Here is a 22,489-nt window from a genome sequence, read left to right on the forward strand (position 1 = left end):
AAAACTCAAATATCTACTTACTCTTCATTAGTTAAAATTAATGATTTCTCCAATTACTTAGATATTAGCCTATATATCATAAAGGCAAACTGCATATTTCAAAGTATATATTTTCAAAGACATTTTAAGTTTCTTGCCCTCCTCTACTCCATAAATGTACACGATTTCCACCAACGAACATTATCTAAACTGTGATTAAAAATTAATAACCAGTATATATTATTATGAATCTATGTATTTTATATGATGATCTAGCCATAATAAATAATAATAAGTGCGATCGAGTTATTTGGTATCAAATGAATGATCTTATTGATTAATATTATAAAAGGTGTTAAAGATAATATTATAATATTCAACCTACAAACATATTTTATTATAGTATGCACTATATGACGTATACAATGATTAATAACTACCTAATGTACCTATGCATTTTTGAATATACCTATGTACTGATTCTCTTTTGATATAGATAAAAAAAAACCTGATTAGTGCCTAATGAAAACAATTCTTTAATCTTTTTTTCTCACATTTACAGCTATAATAGTCATCGACCAAGCTATTTTTAGTTATGACTTATGAATACTATGGCCAGTTGGCCAGATAATATAATACCCGTAGCAATAATATATTCATCAGTGGTAAGGTTATTACAATGTAAAAATATATTTTTTAGATGAACTCACTTGATATACGTTTTAATGCACACCACTTTGTCCTCTGTTTATCTGTACTTCCTAAAGTCTAAATTATATAATATATACCTATAATATACACAACAGAATATAATAATGTAATATGCTGCAATAGGTAATGAAATAGTTGATAGACTCTGTATTGTAAAAAATTGTTTTGATTGTTATGAATAGGTATTTAAAAACTCCCTATTGCAATGTAATCGCGTGTGGCCAATGGACTAATATTATATACCTAATACCTATTATACCTTAAGGTAGGTATGATTATAATTAATAATCTATAAAGTACCTACTCAGCTCAATAGGTCCAGTGCACTGCAATGCTTGAAGTGTGAACTGTGGAGTGTATTATAGTTTATCTATAATATTATATGCCATTCCATTACTATTCTGAGTTTAAGTTTTTAATTTTTCCGCATGTGAGATTATATGTCAAGTCATACCTATAAAACAAAAAATGTTGACCACTACTACAGAGTTACAACAACTTAGACAACTAGTTATAACCTAACTCATACAAATATTCTTGTTACAAACATTGTAAACGAAATTAATTAGATTTATAAATAAGTAATAACGATATGACATAATTTATATATTTGTTTATTGTTACAAATTATAAATATTCACGTGTAAATCACATACAATATAATATTTTCCAAAATCAAAACAATATTTTATAATTACATATTATATGTATCATAATATATTGCAATACGTTCACATATTATTATAAAAAAATAAGATAAAAACAAATCAAGAGTAAAAAGAATTCTAAAAATCAGACGCTTATAAAATAAAATAAATATAACTGACAAAAATATGCCGTATTTGATGGATGAATATTTGAATAAAGCTTAGGACTAAGGCTTTCCGTTGGTCGTTACATTGGCGGCTGGTGCGCTATTCACCTTATTGCCTTTCGACGGTTTGGTGGTAGCGACCGTTCCGCTGTTTTTATTATCTTTTTCGGTTTCTTTTTTTTTTGACTCGTTTATTTTCGATGACACTGACGATAAATACTCCTGAAAAAATTAAACAACTTCAGTACAAATTCCACCGAGCATTTTATACCACTACTATATTATAATAGTCACTATACTATAGTTACTATACCCAAGAAGCCTTTTCCCTTACCAGTATTAATTTCCTTAGATCTTCGACGAGTTTCTTGTACTTGGCCAACTGCATATTGGTAAATTGCACAACTGTGCCTTTCGCATTTTCCAAGTGGGCGTACTGAAAAAGTTAAAACATTATATTGGATTATATATAATATATTTAAAATTATACAACGCATTAAATATAGCAGGCATTGATATTCCACTAAACTATGATATAATTAGAGATGGCCTTAGAAGTTAGAAAAGACCCTCTTCCGACATTGGTTTTAAGTTTTTCCAGTTACTAATTCAGGGTTGTTAGGTATTCTGTTCGTAATTACAAATTACACCCAAATTTAATTTATATAATATAATGATAAACGGAGTTATACCGAATATAACATACGACACCATATTGTAATCCTTGAATGAGGAGGACGGAGTGGCCAAGTGGACTACGCGTATCGGTTTCGACGTGCGCCGTTCGAATCTCAACCACGGGCGGCTCCTCTCTCTGGGCAGGCAACTGTCTAGAGAGAGAGAGAGAGGCCGCCATCCGCCGACCGGGCATGACAGAAACCTACGGGTGCCCAATTTGAAATTCTGCCAAAACTAAAACACACAAGTTTGCCAAACCTACCGTTCTCTCCCCCACAGTTGAAAAACCACCCAATGGCCTAGGTGGCCACAGGTTAATCAATAAAAAAAAAAAACCTTGAATGTAACCCTCGACTTGAACAATTAAACCATTGCAGTTGACGCCTATATATTATTCTAAACTGATTAAATATCGAAGAACCCAAAAAATTGTATTACGGTGTATGATTAGATGCAAATAAATAATCATATTGTGGTTGATAAGAATGAATTAAGTTTCAGAATTGCCCCAAAAAATTTACCTACGTATTTTTTTGTTCTTAGGGTCTTAATAACAACTTGGCAGCATGGGTCATTAGTTAGTCTCCGTAAATTAATGTCATGCCTTAACTAACAAAAATTTATGTGCGCCCTAATCGCGTCAGTGTCAACCATATTGTTTGTTAGCCACACCTTTATGATTTGGTCCGCCAAGACGGCAGCCTCCTGGGAAGCGTAGGTGAATGCATGTCCCAAGTATGCGGGTCCCATACTGATGTTTTTGGCTACGAAGTTGGTCAAGTGCACGAAACGTCTAGCTCCCTCCCTCGACAACATTTCGATGAGCTGTTCAATATTCTCTGGTGGCTTTTGATTTTCTGGTTCGTCCTCACTCAGGTGTTTCCAGATGGCCTTCATTTTTTCCGAAAACGCTTTAGGGTCTTTGGCCAACTGAAAAATTATCACGATATGTGAGTTTTAAGCATTTTCTTGATATTCAGTGGGTAGTTTAGTGACATAAACCATTATATATCGATCTATCGATTTAACTAACACTTAATCATTCTAATTAATGCTCAAGACTGTTGTCATATTTTAGGATTCATTTTTAAATTATTATAATATTTTGGAGTAAAAATATAATATAAAATATAATGTAAATCGGGTATTATGTAATCACATATTTTATATTTTTGCAATAATAATATTTTATTTTAATTAGTTTTGTAATTAGTTTTGTAATTACATTTGTACACGCGTACAAATACAAATGTACAATAATAGATTGTCTACATTCAAAACCAGCTAATCAACGATTTTTAAATGAATATTTTAGTTTCATAACAATACCTCATTAAAATAATGTGTCGAAATGTTCTATAACATTCGATATTTTTCAGTTAGTAGTCAAAAACTGTAATATGAAACATAATAATATTATGTGGACCAGTGGACCTAATCAAGATTGATTCTATATCGAGATTCGAAAACAGTTGAAGTCTTTAAAAATTAAAAAAACATTGAATATGTTATTAGGTTACTTGCAACAGTAACTTGTTATATGGTTAGGTCAAACACGAAACATATAATATGTACCGGGTTATTATTGGGTGATTCACTGATAATTTTAACCTTCACATTTCCTTTAATAATTAATCAATTTAAATTTAAATGTTTGGAACTTGACGTATACTGGACTTCATTATCAAAATTTATAAAATGTTCAGTTTTTATTACCAAGGCTAGAAAATGTATAGAAATTAGACAGTTAATTCCTCATCGTTAGTTGTTCTTGCAGAAACCTAAAAATCTCAACTATAACACAAAATATGTGCAATTCGATACAATTTAATCTTTGTTATTTTGTTGTAATTCATAAAATATTCGTAGGGACCTGAAACTTATTGTTAATCTCTATATTATTATTTACTAATTATTCTACACATTGCACAATGACGATTTTCAAAATATCTTGATTTATTGCCTATTAATACCACGAACCTATAATTGGCTATTCACGACCTATTCGTGATAAGACGGTAATGACTCAATAGGCAAAACAAATTATTTATGATAATATAATATATAGTATATTATACTATTATAATAATTAATAAAATAATAAATGCAATGTTTTCGACAAAAATTAATTCAGCCTACAATTTTACTAATTGTAAAATAAATTAATATTATAGCAATATATAAAATAACTCTCAGAATCATTTTTTGTTTTTTTTTTTTATCATTGAATTCAAATTTAACACAGCCATCACGGTGAACTACTAAAATTTTGACAGGATGCGCTCGAAACTTAAAGCTGTACAACAGAGCTTTTACCTACTTGCCCACTTTTTTAAAAAATTTTAATAAAACTATTGTTTATAAAAGTTATTATTTATTTTATTTAAGAATTCGAATTAATAGATATTTGTAATATTATTTTTTACACTTCCACTATATGAACCATAATGAATAACTAACAAGTACTTTATACAAATACTTTTAACAAAAGAAGATGTAACGAAAATTAAAACATTTAAATCACGGTAGACTATAATCTACCGTGGTTTAAACTAAAATTTAATGTACTAATTGTATTAGTCAATAGGCATACGAGTGTATTACACAACGTACAATATAAATAATATTATAAAAAGGATAAACATAAATTGATATCTGATATTTTTTTAATCACTACGCTCTTTTGGGCTATGTGCCTTTTACGCAGCCATTGCCCATTTGGGCTATGGAACTTATCTACGTGAATAAAAAAAGCAAAAACTATAAAAGGCATGGAGCGTTCAAATCGGTCATCGAAATCGATTGTCGTATACGATTTCATCTAATTACGCTCAGACGCGTTTGACTAGAGCTTAGGTCTCAAAAGTGTGTGGATGGCTATAGGTACTCACGAGATCTGCGAAATACACGAAGCACTGGACGGTATCGTATCCCTGTTTTTTGAGCAGCTTGGCCTCGGCAATCGTCCTGCGGGTCAAGCGCCTTTGCAGTTTTCTGGAAAAGTGGTTGACGTGTCGGATAGTCTTCACTGCCTGGCTAGACGGTTCTGTACCTGCAGTAGGCAACAACAACACAATATATTGCCGACATTTGGTATAGATCGGGACTATAATATATGATATTATAATTATTATTAGTCAAAATCCTCAGGGCCCCTTTTTTAGTACGTAATTTTTAAATTAAAAAATCCTTACTCGGTTTGTCGGCCGCGTCCTCGCCCGGATCCTTGTCCGGCAAGTATTTGTCCACGTATTTGTCAGCCACGCTTAAAGCGTCGTCCAACATGCTGAGCTGCTTCACGGAGTCTGCACGTTTTAGCACCGGCTCAACTTTCGCCTTGACGAAGGTCTTGGTTGTGAAATAAATCTACAGGATAGAGATTTTTTAAGTACCATTAAAATCGGGTCTTAATCGATAAAATTAACTTTGTTGCGATTATACTGTCTTGTATAATATACAAACAAATTTACCTACCTATACCGTTCTAAAACTTATATATTTTCATCCGCATAGGTACATAAATATAGTGTACATGTACACTAATGTTGTGTATTATATTATATACTGTTGTTATTGTGTTGTTGCGGTTTACCATGTACTTTTATTATTAGTAGTATAGTAGTATAGTAGGCTTTAATTAAAGGCAAATTTCTTATTATGAACGGGTGATTCCGGTGTCTCTATATTATAATATATACAGTTGTTAACGCTTATCGTTTATCAGACATAGGTCAGAATAATCTCCTCGGACGATGATCATACGAGTTTGTTATATAAAATAAACAGAATAACAATGAAACAGATCAAAGGTATATCACCTCGTGCGTAATTAATCATTGACCAATGTGTCTGGGAAAATCAAAACGATATAAATACATACTGTAGGTAACTTGCTATATGATGTTATTATCATACTGACTAACGAGTGTAGTTTTAATAACTATAATAATAATTAATTATATCAATATCATCGAATATATTATAATATTATATATGATGGATTTTTTTTCGAAAAGACAACGGCTCTCTCCTATTAATTATATTAACTAAATGTATATTACTTGTGTTATACTCTAATGTCCTAGAAAGCTAGGTAGTTAATCAATAAATCAATGGTTTTTAATAAGAATTATCATATTTTTTTTTTCGGTTTTATGTTGATTTTGAACTTTAGATCACAAATCAGCAATTTTAAATATTTACATAATAATATAATATTATTATATCTCCGATAAATGTATATGAAGTATAAAAATTAATATAATTCTTTTATCATTTAGGTATAATATCAGTTATAAAATCAAAAACAATATAATATAAGAATTATATATAATAAATTATTCTCTTTATATTATAGATAGTATCTATATAGTATATAACAATATATATAATAATATAGGAAAGGTCACGTTAAATCATAATACGACTATAACTATTAACTAAACTATATAAGATAACATTTTAGTAATAATATAATATACCTACAATAGAAATATTATATGAACTTATTTTTCTTTAAAATTTGATTAAAATCTTTGATTATTAAATAATTAAATAATATCTATATTTGAATTTTGTAGTTATATCCGTCAGAACATATTATAAGATATTCATATTCCTAATTGATATGCTTAAATTGGGTATTTTATATTATTATAAATTAAGGTCTAACAACAAGTTCATGTTAGATTGGCTACCCACTCTAGCTAGGTATGGTAAACCGCCTTTATGTATTTTATTATATAATATTATTTAATACAAATTATGATTATTTTATAGGCACTGCCTAATTCAGGGATGACCGTATGAAATAATTATTTATATGATGTACAGATATTTTTTATGTCCACAACCCACTCATATTTAATATGCATGATACCATTGTCTTATGATTAAATTGTTAAATATCCAAACTGGTACAGTTTTAATAAATAAAAAATAATTATGAACAAAGGCTAAAAAACATGTGTTTAAAAGCAACAAAAGAATCAGTAATCAAATGATTTTACAAAATGTATCATTTTTAAGTCAGAATTTATAGCCATTTTTATTAATTATTGATTATATTTTATTTTATACTTATTTTTTTTTAAATTATTATTGTTTCAATTAGTTCAGTTGGTCAAACATATACATTTATAATCTATTATATTTACGAAAATAAAAAAATTGTTTATATATTTTATATTTTATTTAAAAATAATAATTTCATATTAAATAATAAATAATATTGTATTATTAGATTATAGGTATATTAGTCAATAATAAACTTTTTAAAAAAATGGGGGGAAAATGTCCATTTACCATTATTTACAATATTATAGTATTTCTACAATGGTATAAATATTGTACATCAATCCTAATAAAAATAATATTGCCAACGTCTAACTATGACACTAATTAAAAACACCACATGTAGCAATAAATGTATATATATTCGGTGAATATAACTAAGGGTGAACGCACTTAGTACTTGGTAGATGTTTAAATATAACCATTGGTTTTATAATATTTTATGTTAGTATATTGTAAAATCAACGGTATAATGTTTTATAACTTAAAATTGTGTGTTATAATTACATGTACCTAGGTGATAAAAGGCAAGAAATTTAAATAATATTCATGACCTTGAAGATATGACATTATAACTTTCAAATAAAGCTCTGACAAAAATCACTGGTCGCTGAAACAGTGATACCTATATATACAGTTTATTCTATACAGTGTTTTTTATATAATTTATAGCCACTTGCGCTACAACACGTGTACCTAATAAAAATAATTATTTTTATTTTTTAATACATACCGAAAATTAAAAATTTTAAATTTGATTTAAATTTTTTTGTGTAAATACAAAATAGCCAATTTTATAAATCTGATTATAAGAACGATTTGGATGGTAAACACATTTATCTAAGTCGAGTAGTTTATTTTTTAGATTTTTTTTAAATATCAATATTTTTTTGATTAAATTAATTTGGAACGCAATAACTTTTTTTTAAATATTATTTTTGGAAATTTTCTAACATGGGTATATTTCTTAAACTAATCAAATAATTTTATCAATTTTTAACATACGTTAATTAATTACACATAATTAATTTATATTGATATATATTTTTAATATAATGCATCGAATCATTATTCCTCTACCTATATAGCTAACCTCTTTTAATCTCGTTATGGACGGAAACACGCCATGGCAGTCCACAAGTTCATAATCAAATCAAATTCCATTACAGAAATAATAAAATTAATATGGTTTTTAAACATTTTTCCGATACTTTATCCAACATATTCTATTGGCTTACAAAAGATAAATTGATATAGATACCTACCAAAATGTTATTAACGACCTAAAATGGATCAAGTGCATTAATATACTGCGTATATAGTTTACGAGCCAGATGTTTATCAAAGAGTATTAATATAAAATGATTAAAGAAAAAATCTTAGTATTTTAATTGCTCTTATATACTATATTAATTGTAATAATTGAAATGCATTTTTTATTCTTACGTTCTATGAATTACCGAAAAAAACTATTTTTATAAATTATAATATATTAATATTAAATATTATTATTACACAATATTTTAAAAGTACTCACCTCTTCTGGAGTGTAGGTCACCATCGGTACGTTGTATTCGACGACGTCCAACGACTTACACATAATATCGTCAATTCTGTTAATCGGGTCTTCGAATTTGATGACCAGGGGAACTGACATGTCTACGACGCTCAATACGGTCTTTTCTGCGCTTTCCAAGCTATATCCAATCACTCTGTTCGACATCTATAATAACATTATGTATGTTTAGTCTCAAATTTTGGAAAACCGTAAAAAATAGCCCGCGGAAGAATCAATACATGCAATATTATATCCAGAGATTGCATGGACGAGGGAACGCGAGGAGACAGAGTCCCTGTTTTTTTTTTTTCAAATATCGATATTACGAGTACCCCTTCTGATTATTATATCCTAATAAGTAAGACAATTAAATATTCAGTACCCGCAGGTTTTTTCAAAACTTTTGCATCCTCTTTCTAATTTTTTTCCTAATTCATACATTGGTTACACTAACAAGTAATAATTTCTATTATAGCAATAATTATTATAATTCGCGGTAAGTACTTACCTTAACTTTTACGTAAATGTACGTCGCTTTGTTTACGCCCGACGACACCACCGGCAATTTCATGATCCTGTTGATGGCCACAAAGTGAGGCAAATCGTGTTTCCTCGAAGCCGTCATTGTGGTTTTTACCGTGAAAATCTAAATCAGTTTTAAAAAAAAAATATTAATTATGGGCACTACTATCACTGTAAATTTGTAAGTTGTAGGGGTATAAAATATAGGTACCTATAATGATATGTGCTTCTCGTTCGACACCGCACGGTTGAATGAATCGAGGATTTTTAGCAATCGGCGATTTAAATGTACCTGCGTTACCGTGATACAGGTATACTTTATAGTGTGCGTGTGTGTGTGTGTGTGTGTGTGTGTGTGTGTGTGTGTGTGTGTGTGTGTGTGTGTGTGTGTGTGTGTGTGTGTGTGTGTGTGTGTGTGTGTGTGTGTGTGTGTGTGTGTGTGTGAATCTAAATATATATACCTATATGTTTACGTGCATGAGTAATGATGACTAAAATATTGTGACCTTTCCGAGGTTATCTGTACACTAGAACACATGTAGGGTGTAGGTAAATTGGTATATTATAATATAAATTATTATAATGTTTCGTTGAAATCGATCAGAGAAAGTTTGATACATTGGACCCGTGTCCTAATGTATTATGGATATTAGATACATTTTACAATATGTTACAAAATATTTTAACTCATAATCACAGAGTGTTGTAGCTGAAAAGAGTGAAAGAAATTTATGGAAGTCAAATCAATAGTACAGTAATATGAACAATATAACCTTGTTTGAGAAGAGTCGTATAATTATGTGTTTTCACGTGCCTAGAATATAATTATTATAGTGTTATTACTGAGAATTAGCTCTAAACAAGACTTTGGTCGGCTGAAAAATAAAAAATGCAACGTCTTGCGTTAGCGATGTCTCATCGGGTATATTCGAGAGTTTGTGTCATAATATTTGTTAAATATTATAATAATACAACGGTCAACAGAACGATAAACATTAAAATATTTTACAAACGTGACGTAATTGATTACCTATACAGATATTTTGGATCGGATGGCAGACGACCATAGTTATTCAAATTGATGACTTGACATAATTATATATTATAACGCATTTTGTTATTGTCATAGTACTGAATCCTATAAATTCCTAAAACAAAAATAAAAACACAATTCGAAATAATCGGTTTATCGCTGATACACCAGCTAAATAGCTACAATAATTTGGTATTGAATATGTCAATGTACCCAGGTACCTATATACCGTATTATCGTCTTACATCAATAATCATTACCTGATCATAATATAAACATTTAATAATATTATTAAAATATTGATTTGAAATAATATAAGTCATTTTCGTTTAGTCTTTATTCACACGTTGGTATTCCATATGAAAGTTGCAAAATATGTAAATGTGTACGATTTAGTCACAATGACATAAAATAAAACTGATAAAAATATCACGCTTACATGAATATTATAGACATTAAGTGACATAGGTACCTACATTTTTTTTGAAATTTTCTCTCTGAGAAGCGAAGAGAACTATAAATTTAGGAAGGTACCTTACATTACACCGCCTCCATGTGGCTGCACTTTGCATGGTATTAATACATTTGGTTTATTTTAATGATGAGAAACTATAACATCAATTAATATTTTAAAGGACTAAAATTCTTGTTTATTGCCTTTATGTATATTAATTTAGATTTTATCAATAAAAACGGTTCAAAAACAAACAAAAGAGCATTTCAGACTTTATTTCTGTAATATATTGTAATCGGACATAATTATTCGTGATTAATTAAATTATTATTTACAATATGGATACAACACGATTCCTAATAATATTTTTAACACGGACGTCGGATGTAATACATAATTTATATATTCAGAACAAATTCAGGATTGAGGAATGCATAGTATATTAACATATTGGTTTTGAAATAATGAGTTTTTATTTTTTTCGACTTTTTGTTTATTTAAATTGGTGACCTCATTTAGATAAAATAAGAACAGGTAGGTGTATACCATAATATTTATGTATCACACTCGGGGCATTCAATCCATTAAACATTAACACACACAATGCCAACACTGCAAACTAACAAATTTTTCAAGTTTTCCAATCATTTATCAGAAAATAGTGACAGTAACTATGAAACAATTAGGTATATGCGATATTCATGGTCGATGGATAATATTTACAACAATGTCACACTAAAATTTTGAATATAAAATATATATTTATCTTGTAATATTGAAATTTGAGAAAATAGTTTATTACTTACCTATTACTACAGATTTCAATTTTATAAACATTTTAAACTCAATACAATAATTTTAATAGGTAAATAAGTAATTTGTCTGCTTAATTTAACCAGCTCAAAAATTCATTTCAAAATTTCAAAAGTTAAACATATTTTTATCATAATCGATTGATAGTTTATGCTATGACCATTTAATGATATGCAATTATTTTATGAATAATAAGGATTTTTAAGATAAAAACAATTAATAATTGTTGACTTAATTTCAAATATCTGAAGAAAAGAAACCTAATTTTATGTAAATAATTATTGATCTATGCATTATTTCAATATCGTATTTTCATTTGACTATACAAACATTATGGCACAGTAATTTATAACATGGTTGATAATTTATCAATGATAAAATTGGTTGTATAGAGAAGTCAAAGAATTTAATCAAGGAAATAATAGTTAACCTAACGGGTTTAGATATCATTATTTTTACTGAAGTAAATATTATGTTTGAATTTTACAATCATTATAATGATATTACAGAATATTTTCCAAAAAAATATATTTTTATCAGTTTTCTTTCATAATATTCAGCTATATAAATGAGTTATAGATAACTAATTATACATCTAACACAACCCAAACATTTTTGCTATAATTATATTGTTGTTTTTTTTATAAAGTTTATTTAATTATTCAATTGTTAATTATAATGTTGTAAGATTATCATATAGAATAATGTACACATAAAGGTAGGTATTTAATGAGTTACAATTAATTAAAAAATAAATAAACTAGAATAGTAAACCTATAACTCTACTCAGTGTCGTTTTTACCAATGCAAAGATTTTATTTTTCACTGAAATTTCGACATATCGGCCGCAGCGGCTTTTGTGGCCCATCAGCAACTACTGATCTACGTATCTCACATTCTTATTGTACTTTAACAGACATTTCAAAACCCATCAAAATAATGTATAGTTATTAGCTGTTTATTATTAACAAAGGATTATTATAGATAATGTTCATATATATTATAAACCTGTACAGTGGCGTAGCCAGGATTATGAAATGGGCGGTGTTTTAAGTACTTATATAGATTAAAAGTTTTTACAGTTTTCGTATATAAATAAATTTAGAATTCAGGACTTGACTTGTTGCACTAAAAATTATCGAAATATGCAGTCGAATTTCTCAAAATATGCTTAAATATATGTACTATGTAGCAACATGTTTATATTATTTTTAAAAAATCATAAAACGTATTGCAATTTTGGTAATAAAAAACTAAAAAATAAGTAGGTAAATAAACCTGATAAATAAATAAATAACAACTTTATTTTTAAAAATATTGGCATACAATAGGTACTAGGTTAATAAATAAGTAATAACGAATAATGTGATATGTGAACACCTTGATAAACGAACACGTACCTATATCTACTGATGTTCATTTCTTTGTACAATCTACAATCTAGATGTCAATTATAGTTTAAACACAGTTTTGTCACAAAGAGACTTTTGAAATCTTACATATGCGAACATAGGGCCAACTGTAGCCAAGCTCCACCAACAACTTTAACAGCCCTCCGCCCCTCCCAAACATTAACTTAATTTTTTTAAGCTTATTCAATTTTATAATAGTATGGTATGATAAAAGGCTTCGGCCTCCCCAAATCTCAAAATTATCGCCTATTGTACCTAACCAAACATTATATTTTTTTAAATATTTTTCAATGTTATCCAAATATAATTTTTCACGACAATTATATGTACATACCTATAAGTTAAAAAATACACAAATATGCAAATTCAAACTTTGTATTCAATTTCGCCATTTCATAAGACAAATTTGTAACTTGCAAGCAGTCCCGAACCCTATAAACAATATATTTATTAAGAGGGAAAATGTCAATAGGGGGGGTTTAAACACCTAAAACCCGCCCCTGGCTACGCCACCGAACCTGTATAGTGCATATTATATTTATTCATATTTTGTATCTTCTTTGTAACCTTGTCTAAGACGCCTACGGGTCTTAATGAATTATTATAAATTGATAAACATAAATATATTTATATATATATAAATATATTAATATATATTTGACATTGTAGTTTTTCGTAGTTTTATGTTTTATGACTAATAATATATAACTGCATTCTACATAAAAGGCAATTTTTTACTCAAATATTACAGACTGATTTCGATTAACATTTCAGGAGATTGCTCTTAGAGATATCGGAAAGATTTAGAGATTAAGTTTGTATCGTTTGAACTACGTCCGATAGCTGAACAAACATTTTTTTAATAATATGGTTCTTGATTACAAGCTTGATAAATTACTAGGTACCTATTACTCATACTATAAATAATAACAAGTGCCGCATTTTAAAAAATTTCATTTAATCGTGTGCGGAGATGTGTCTAATCCGATTAGATCATAGTGTTAAAGGTATTGTATTTAAATCCAAATATAACAAGTTTTGTGTATTCAGTGGCGTGGCGAACTTGACATTTTTAAGAAGCTAGTTTAATATTTCAGCCACCCTGCAGCGCACAAATAACCCGATGAAGGCGTTCACTGTCATATTTGTAACTACCTGTCATAGTTATTACTAAAATATTATAGCTAATACTATATTAACACCTATTGACCATCACACAAACACCCCAAAATAAATTCAGAAACTCTCGATTACCCCCGGCACCACGTCACTGGTTATATGCAATCCGCCTAGGATGAATTTCCTTCATGGTCGGATAAGTCCACAAAGCGAAGTAGATACACCACTGACACTGATATGCCCGGGAACTGAGATAAGTACTCTAAACCAAAATACACTGAGAGTCGTATTAAATAATTGTTAATTTTTCACAGGCAAAGTTGGATAATACAGCTAATAATAATGTATAAAAGCAAATTACATTTATTCTACAACATACTATATTTTGTTTGATACATATTAATTTAAAACAACACAATTAACAAAATAAGTTACAAATTATATTATTAGTATGATAATCAAATAATATATAACACATATAATAAAGGTACATAAATATTTTTGCACACATGAATGATAGTATAGAAATACAATATGAATCTCGATATACAATTTACAAATTTATAATAATAATAACAACAACAATAACACAATAACAACAACAACAATAATAATAATAATCCATTAATTAATTCCCTTATCATACCACCAGTATATATAATAAGTATAATATTCTGACTCATAAATAGGTGTATAATATATTAAATGTTTGTTTGATACCACCTTGAACGTAAAATACTGTAAGTAAGTTGCATTTAGGTACCTACCTACGTCGTGTTTTCGTTTTAATCGAACCCTAGTTCTGCGTCAACCATTGCTTCTTCTGAAGATTTAATTACCATATATCTTGGTAGCCAAGTTCTTAATGTCGGGTCATAAACCGGCACTGTTTCCTCGCTGTACGCTCCCTCAGGCCCAAACGGATCTACGTCGGGCAAGTCGTGTCTCGATACCTGTTTACTACTCGGATCGTCCGCGTAGTCGTACTCCTCTACGCTTTGCGCCTCCGACTGATCATCATCCTCAGTGGACTCGGCGAGTTCTTCAGTCACCGGTTTCCTGCGAAGTCTGTAATTTCTGTTCTTGTACTGCGGCCGAATGTGCGAGTACTGTGCCGTTGGCTCGTAATTGGACCCAAACAGCGGAGCATAGACGTGCGTCAGCGATGACGAGGCAGGCTGCTGTTGCTTGTGATTTTCATTTGATTTGTCCGCATCTGTAGTAGATTTTACCACCTCCGGGCTGGAGTTGAATTTTTTTGTTTCGTGATAGGACTGTTTCCTATCTTTCGGAGCGCTATCTGTAATGTACATGCATTCCTCCGTCTCCGAACCCGTATCATCCTTACACTTGTAACACGTCATCTTATCTTTAAGAGATTTCTTGCAGTTCGACCTATCTTTGTTACGAAAATCACCCAACATCTTGTTCACTGGGCTTTCTTCACCTGAATTGAAATCAATTGATAAATCTTTATCACCGAGCAGCAAGGATTTTGTTTTCTTAAAACCGATTTGCCCGTTGTCTAAAAATCCAAAGTCTCCATCTTTAGACGAAAACTTAGTGGCTATACTACTCTTTCGGTTTGAGCCCAGCTCCGGGAACAGCTTTTTAAAGTAATCGTCGTAAGTCCGGTCACTATCTAATTGTCTTTTGTACCTAGGCTTACCGTACACATTACGTGTGGAATACTCATAGGCGTTCTTTTTTGGATCATCTTCATATTCACATTGTTCATACTGTCTATTTGTCAAATTGTCTTGGCATACGTTACATACATTCCCTTCTTTCATTACTTTACGACAGGTAGAAGATTTTATCGGCAATGGTGGCAATCTATATTCTTCACTTTCGTTTTCAGCCGTTTCGTAATTCTCTGGATCTTCACTATCATAATCGGCTACGGCATCTGCGTTTTGAACATACTCTGGATCTTCTTCAGATTCTTGAGCATTGACATTGTCATATTCATAGTCTTCTACTTCTTCGCCACTTTCGGGTTGCTTTCGTTTTCTGTCATACACAACTCTGCGTTTAAATCTATTTGTTTTAAATGTATTCAATTCTTCTGGTTCTTTAAAATATTCATCAGATATGGGGTCTGACGTGTATGAACATTTTTCATATGAACCACCTGAAGTTAAGTCTTTACACACCATGCACGACATTTTTCTTCCTATAATGTCATGATCCTCAATATCATTTGGTGTCATAGATTTTTTAATTTTCTGGCATACTTGTCGCTTTTTAGTTGGAAACCGCCTTGATTGTAAGGGCCTAGGTTCATCAGCATCTTCAGTGTCTTCGTCAAGAGCAGCCGTTGGTTTATTATTGCGTATATTATTCAATAATAATCGCCCTTTTTCTCCATTTAACCTTAAAGGTCTTCTGCTATTTCCGCGAGTCTTTAATGGTTGTACATCATCATCATCATCATCGAACACCCTTAAAGGTCGTTTATTTTCAACTAATTTCCGTGTATATGGATTGTCATCAAATCGCTGAGGCTGCTTTTTTTTATACACTGGTCGTTGCTTATATGGTTTCTGGTAACTATTAGAAGTCACTGGAGCTCGATTCGTGCCGTAACCGGGGACCTTCTTCGCTGAAGGCCTTATCCTAAACTGGTTCTCTAATATATCCGATCCTTGTATTTTATTATGAATAGGTCTCCAACCGTTATGGGGTTCAAAGTTATCGTAATCTTGCTCAAAAGATTGCTGTTCTATAAATCGTCCATCATTACCATCTCCAAGACCACCATTCCCACCTCCACCGCCTCCGCCTCCGCCATTTCCACCCCCACCACCCCCTCCACTACCACCTCCACCCCCTCCTCCATTACCACCACCCCCGCTACCCCCATTCCCACCGCCTCCGCCTCCACCACCACCCCCATCATCACCACCATCATCGCCATCTCCACCGTCACCTCCATCATCTTGATGTTCTGGTATACTAAATGGATAATCAGTATAACGCGTAGACGGTGCTGATATATAATTTGAAGGTCTTAATGGTTCATAGTTAAGTACAAATTTAGGTTTTACAGGTCGTTGTTGAGGCAAATGGAATTTGTCATAAGCGTTCTGATCGAAATTAAAATCTAAGCCGGACATCTGTTTATCGACGTCTTCCTGTAATTGAGAAAAATCGGTATTCGATTTTCTCCTTTGATCTGGAGATAAAAATGATTTGAATTGACCATTTTCAGCAACTTTTGAATCGATAGATGAACGTATGCTTTCGAATGTCTTTTCAAGTTTATAGTTGGCATCCGGCTTTGATGATTTAACTGGTACAATAGTGTTCAATGTCAAAAGAATGCCTATAATGGCCGCTTGAAACACCTATGGAAAAAACTTAAATTGAGAACGGTTCTTCAAATAGTAGATATACCTTCATATATAATACAGAATCTTATGACTAACCACTGTTTACATTTATTGTTTGATCGTATGCCATTATTCGGTATTAAATCGACCATTAAAGCATTAAAAGAGGTCAATGAATTACACGCTTCATCAGTTCTGTCGTAATAAAATACAAGATTTTTTTTATAATTGTGTAACGTGCACAATATCTCTACGTGTAAATATACTAAATATGCATAAATCCGTCTACTAAAACAATCATTCATCGGAAAATGTAAAAACCATATATAATATCATGTACATTTTTTTCTATAATTCATTAAAAAATCTACTCAAAGATTATTCACGGATATCTAGAGGTCATATTATTATATTATTATATATTATACTCGTACGCAAAATAAAACTATGTCTTCGTAAAACGGCAAATATCATACATCGTTATATTATGTAATATATGTATAAAATATATTGATGTCATGGCGCCTGTATATGGCGGTTAATGCTTCTACGCTTGTCAAACGGACCGAAGACATTATTCAGAGCTATATTGCAGAATATCTGCCATTATCTATGTAATATGTATCCTAGTAACCTACAGTTATATCGCTGTTCGTAATAGTTAATACCTATATAACTTGTACGATTTACAACGTGGTGGGTGAAACGTTGAAAAATCAATGAGATACCGTAAAAGACAGGACATTATGATAATAATTATTCGAATATTTTTTGTAACAATAATAAAAGAGATCGGAACGCCCGCAATACCGTCGGGGTCTATAAGAGCGTAAAAATAACAATTAATGATTCATGTCGGGAGTCAGTAACCTTTTTGCTGTTGAGGGCCAAAAATAAACATACATTTTTCACGGGCCCCAGTTTGAATATACCTAATATTGTTTTATTTTAAACAAATATGTATAGTCAAATCAAATTTATTTTACCTATTTAAGTTCATAATATTTTATTTTTAGGTATATATTAATATTATGGTATCTACAAACAAACAACGTTTCTATCCGTCGTTTCCAGCCCACATTATCTAAGCGCATGGATTTTATGTACATAATGTCAATTTTTAAGTGTTTATTATTAGTAAATTATAAATTTTACTCTCGAGCCACATAAAATTTCTTAGGGCTGCGGGATGCCGACCCCTAATTTAAGTCAACATACAATATTACCTGACATGTGATGTGTACGGCGATCATGGCGTTAGGACACGCTCAGCTCGGCAGTGATCTGGATGGACATGCAGTCAAGTGCGCGCACACGTCGTCCGCAAGAATCGCATTAACACCTAACGCGGCGAGCCGACGGCGTTTGGGTGTATTTGCGAATCACGCGGTGGCACCTCCCACTCAGAGCGCGTTTCGTGAGTTATTCGTTCGCTGTTTCGCATCCAACAGACCACGTCCAATCGTTATACCGTGAAAATCATACCGTTCGTTTTTATTGCCAGATGAATAAATTATAAATGAAATTAACGAGGAGAACGTAATAATAATAAGAAAAAAAACTAAACAAAACAAACAATCCAGTTATAGGTAGGTACCTAATAATATCGGCGCAATTGAAAAATGCATTCGGCTACAGTTTAGTTGCATGATCGAGAATTGTCTCAATGGAAGTGTTGTACCTATATATAGTTAACGTGTGACGCACTATCATAAGACACTGTAGTCTTGATTAGGTCAGGTTTAGTTGTCCAAGCATAATTATTATACTATGGTTTTATAATAATGGCATAATATACGGCTTTTCCTTTTTCTATTTAATCATAACACATAGAAAATAAATTTCACTATTTTCTTATTTATTTTACTGTTGATTTCTGAATTTGTACTTATATGGTATAAACTATAACCTAATCATACTTAGTACAAATGTACTTGGTCGATTTTGAAAAATGCATGTCAGAAGGATACTTTATTTAAACGCAAGTGCATTTTTATTAAAATACTAGTGATTAAGTAAAAGTTATATAATAGTTATAAGTTATACAGTTAATCAAAAAAAAAAAAAAAAATTGTTTCATTTAATAATTAAAATAATAATTTACATACCTACTCATAAAGTCATAACTTACTTAAAAATGTAAAAACCGAATACACCGGAAGTACAAACACAAATTATGTTCTTACCATTACTTTTGGTGATATAGAGACATGAGTAAATAGGGTAAATTTACCCTAATATTTTAGCTAACAACACTTGAAATAACACTTGGAAGTTGGAACTGCGCACTGCTGAATACATATTTTCTATGGCTTATAGGTACCTAGTGGGTACTTACGTTTATAAGAGAGAGATAAGACTATGGGTATAATATCACAATATCTAATACTCTAATAATTTCTAATGATTTTTGGCAATTATCCCATCTGTTTCTATAGAAATTTCCACAATAATTGTAAATCATCCAATACCTATTAAAATGTTCAATAGTGACTAAATGGTGTTCTTATATTGTTATGATAATACATTTTAATAGTAGTGCCGTTGAAAATGTAGTCGTTTATGCATATCAAATAGATCCTAAAAGTTTTAAAGTTGTGTTTAAGTGGATACTGTGGATACGATCAATGGTGGTCGGACGGTCTTCATTTACCGTCGTCTATCTCGTAGTCCAACAATACATTATACAATATTATGATCTTACATTTAAATTTGTCTACTTAATCAACTACTTGTCTACATATAAGTAATAAGTATACTTACAAAATCAATTATTTTAATTCTATAGTTAATGAGTTTTCTTTTTTAATTTGAAATTAATACAACATACGCCTGGCTATTCATATAATTATTGAAAACGTAAATTTAAATTCAAAATCATATTTAATTGATTAATAGGTGATAAAAAAACCTAATAGTACCTAATACACGTAATGCTGAACATTATCAAGTCAACCAATCATATTTTTTAATTAAAAATCATTAATTTTAGTTTAAATATCCCTTTATTTTATTTATAACTTTGAACTTGAAATGTGTATACAAAAAAAAATTGTAAAAAAAATACACACATTATCAATGCAAAATCCATACATTCACTGCTCGGCGCTCCGCTAAGAATCTAAAAAAACAACATTAATATCGAATGTACAAAATGCGGAAGTATTTTTAACAGCGATTGTAAAAGCAAATACTACATAATAATGTTGAAATTTACAAAGATCTTGATAATTCCAAGAAAAACCAATCCGTTATTGAAATAAAAAAAAAAGTCTATAGAAAGAGTCATATAAAAACGGAATAACGCAGTGCCTACATAACGTGTAACTATAATCAATGGTAAACGGTAGGTAATTGTATACATGCCATATACTAGCATAATAAACGAATAAGTAATAAACATGGTATTGAAGTATGTTAAACCAGAGACTACTAATGATCTATTTCGGTATAGCTGTTTTAGTGTTGATCTTATATATGAAATAATAATGAGAATATTAATTTGATTATCTGACAATGATCATCAAACAGTTAACACAATAACACGTGTATTTATACGCCTAACAAAATCATTCATTAGGAGTCCGGATAAAGGTAATTTCAATTTATTATCAATAAAATGTACCTAATTAATTATTTTTATTGTTTTAGTATAGTTTTGCTGTGGGTAGTTATAATATTATTTATTTGGTTCTGTCAATTTGTGAAACAGGAACCTACTTACCTACTATATAAAATTAATTTATTTTACTTTTTTAAATTAATTTTTAATTTTCTTTTAAGAAGCGATAAAAACATGTTTATAAAATATTATATCATTTCAATCAATAAAAGGTTTAATAAAAAAAACATGGAAAGCTATACTCGATATTTTTCCTATTCAAGTAAAATTTATGAATCATAAATACGTTTTTGTTAGTACGTTACCAATAGCCATGATAACGAAAACCTTACGAAAAATCAGTCAAAAACAAAAAAAAACTTGTATACAGTCCAAAAAGATATTTATGTTAAAAAAAAACTGTAATTGGAGTATTTATTAATATTATTCTGCGGCCTTAAATTCTAATAGGTAGATAAATACCAACGCTTTTTTGGAGCTCCTTCAGATATTAATCTACGTAAAAACAGGAATTATTGTTATATTATTACCCTAACACGCGTATCAGATGTGTGCAACTTACAATATAATATTGAAATAAAAGCTATATTACCCATTTAACAGCAACATTCAGATTTCAATCGCGTCCAATCGTGAAGATTTGAACGTAATTTATTTTTGTTCTCGGCTGTTGAATTTGCATATGACTTTATCTTTTTATCTTGCAATCGCTTCTCTGGACACTCATGTATAATATTATTATTATATACTATTATATATATTGTAGGTCTGCATATCTATAATATAATATTATTATGTTGTGACTTGTGATTCAGGAAACGTAATCATCGTTGTCCATATAATTATACTAAAATGTCACTGTGGAAACCCACGCCTACCTAAATGTACGCTCAAAAATGCGCTTGTATTTCTTGAGTGTGCTAAAACGCTAAGTTATAACAGAAGATACACTTTCGATACGTACCTATACCGTATAGGATTACAATTAAATAATCCAACCGTGCCAATGACATATAATACATACAATAATGGTATATAGGTATAGTTGGTTAATGGTTTCCGACTCTAGTTAGGTCGTCGCGTAAGGATATAGTATAATAACATGCTAAGGTTAATATTTTTATAAAACATGCCCACGAGGGCAAATCATTATTGTCCGGGATAATAAAATCGTTTTTTTTCTCTTACCTACCGAGAAGAGAGTGATGAAATTGTGCCGCTTTCGTATACACGTCTACGAGTGCAGCAGGCGCCGCGGTGTGCACGCGTATAACGAATCCGAGGGTTTTGCGAACTCGAAACAAGACGAGGAGCCCTTGGATTTTGAACGGACGAATCGACACGCCGTTTTCACGGCGACCGTCCA

The 22,489-nt window shown here is 30.4% G+C and overlaps 1 protein-coding gene across 2 annotated transcripts; it reads right to left on the reverse strand.

Moving 5' to 3' along the window:
- Positions 1-1,275: 1,275 nt before the first annotated feature.
- Positions 1,276-9,682, reverse strand: LOC100167084 (lipid storage droplets surface-binding protein 1). 2 transcript variants are annotated; one of them, XM_003240065.4, is made up of 8 exons: positions 9,547-9,682; positions 9,322-9,459; positions 8,793-8,978; positions 5,377-5,548; positions 5,074-5,234; positions 2,855-3,112; positions 1,839-1,940; positions 1,276-1,726 (listed from the first exon to the last, which is right to left on the reverse strand). In XM_003240065.4, exons 2-8 carry the CDS (start codon positions 9,436-9,438, stop codon positions 1,565-1,567), a joined length of 1,158 nt encoding a protein of 385 aa, XP_003240113.3. In that variant the 5' UTR covers positions 9,439-9,459; positions 9,547-9,682; the 3' UTR covers positions 1,276-1,564. The 2 variants fall into 2 exon arrangements, with proteins under 2 accessions (XP_003240113.3, XP_016665112.1); XM_016809623.2 differs by having other exon boundaries at positions 5,074-5,288.
- Positions 9,683-22,489: the final 12,807 nt, after the last annotated feature.

Source organism: Acyrthosiphon pisum, chromosome A2 (genome assembly GCF_005508785.2).
Source record: "Acyrthosiphon pisum isolate AL4f chromosome A2, pea_aphid_22Mar2018_4r6ur, whole genome shotgun sequence".
NCBI lineage: Eukaryota > Metazoa > Arthropoda > Insecta > Hemiptera > Aphididae > Acyrthosiphon > Acyrthosiphon pisum.

Bases quoted from the DNA above. Each gene is read 5' to 3' on its own strand.
- LOC100167084 (XM_016809623.2), bottom strand. From the start codon at position 9,438: ATGACGGCTTCGAGGAAACACGATTTGCCTCACTTTGTGGCCATCAAC. The intron at 5,549-8,792 runs GTGAGTACTTTT...TCTATCCTGTAG, and splicing joins TGACCTACACTCCAGAAGAG to ATTTATTTCACAACCAAGAC. The intron at 1,941-2,854 runs GTGTGGCTAACA...TAACTTTTTCAG, and splicing joins TGGCGGACCAAATCATAAAG to TACGCCCACTTGGAAAATGC.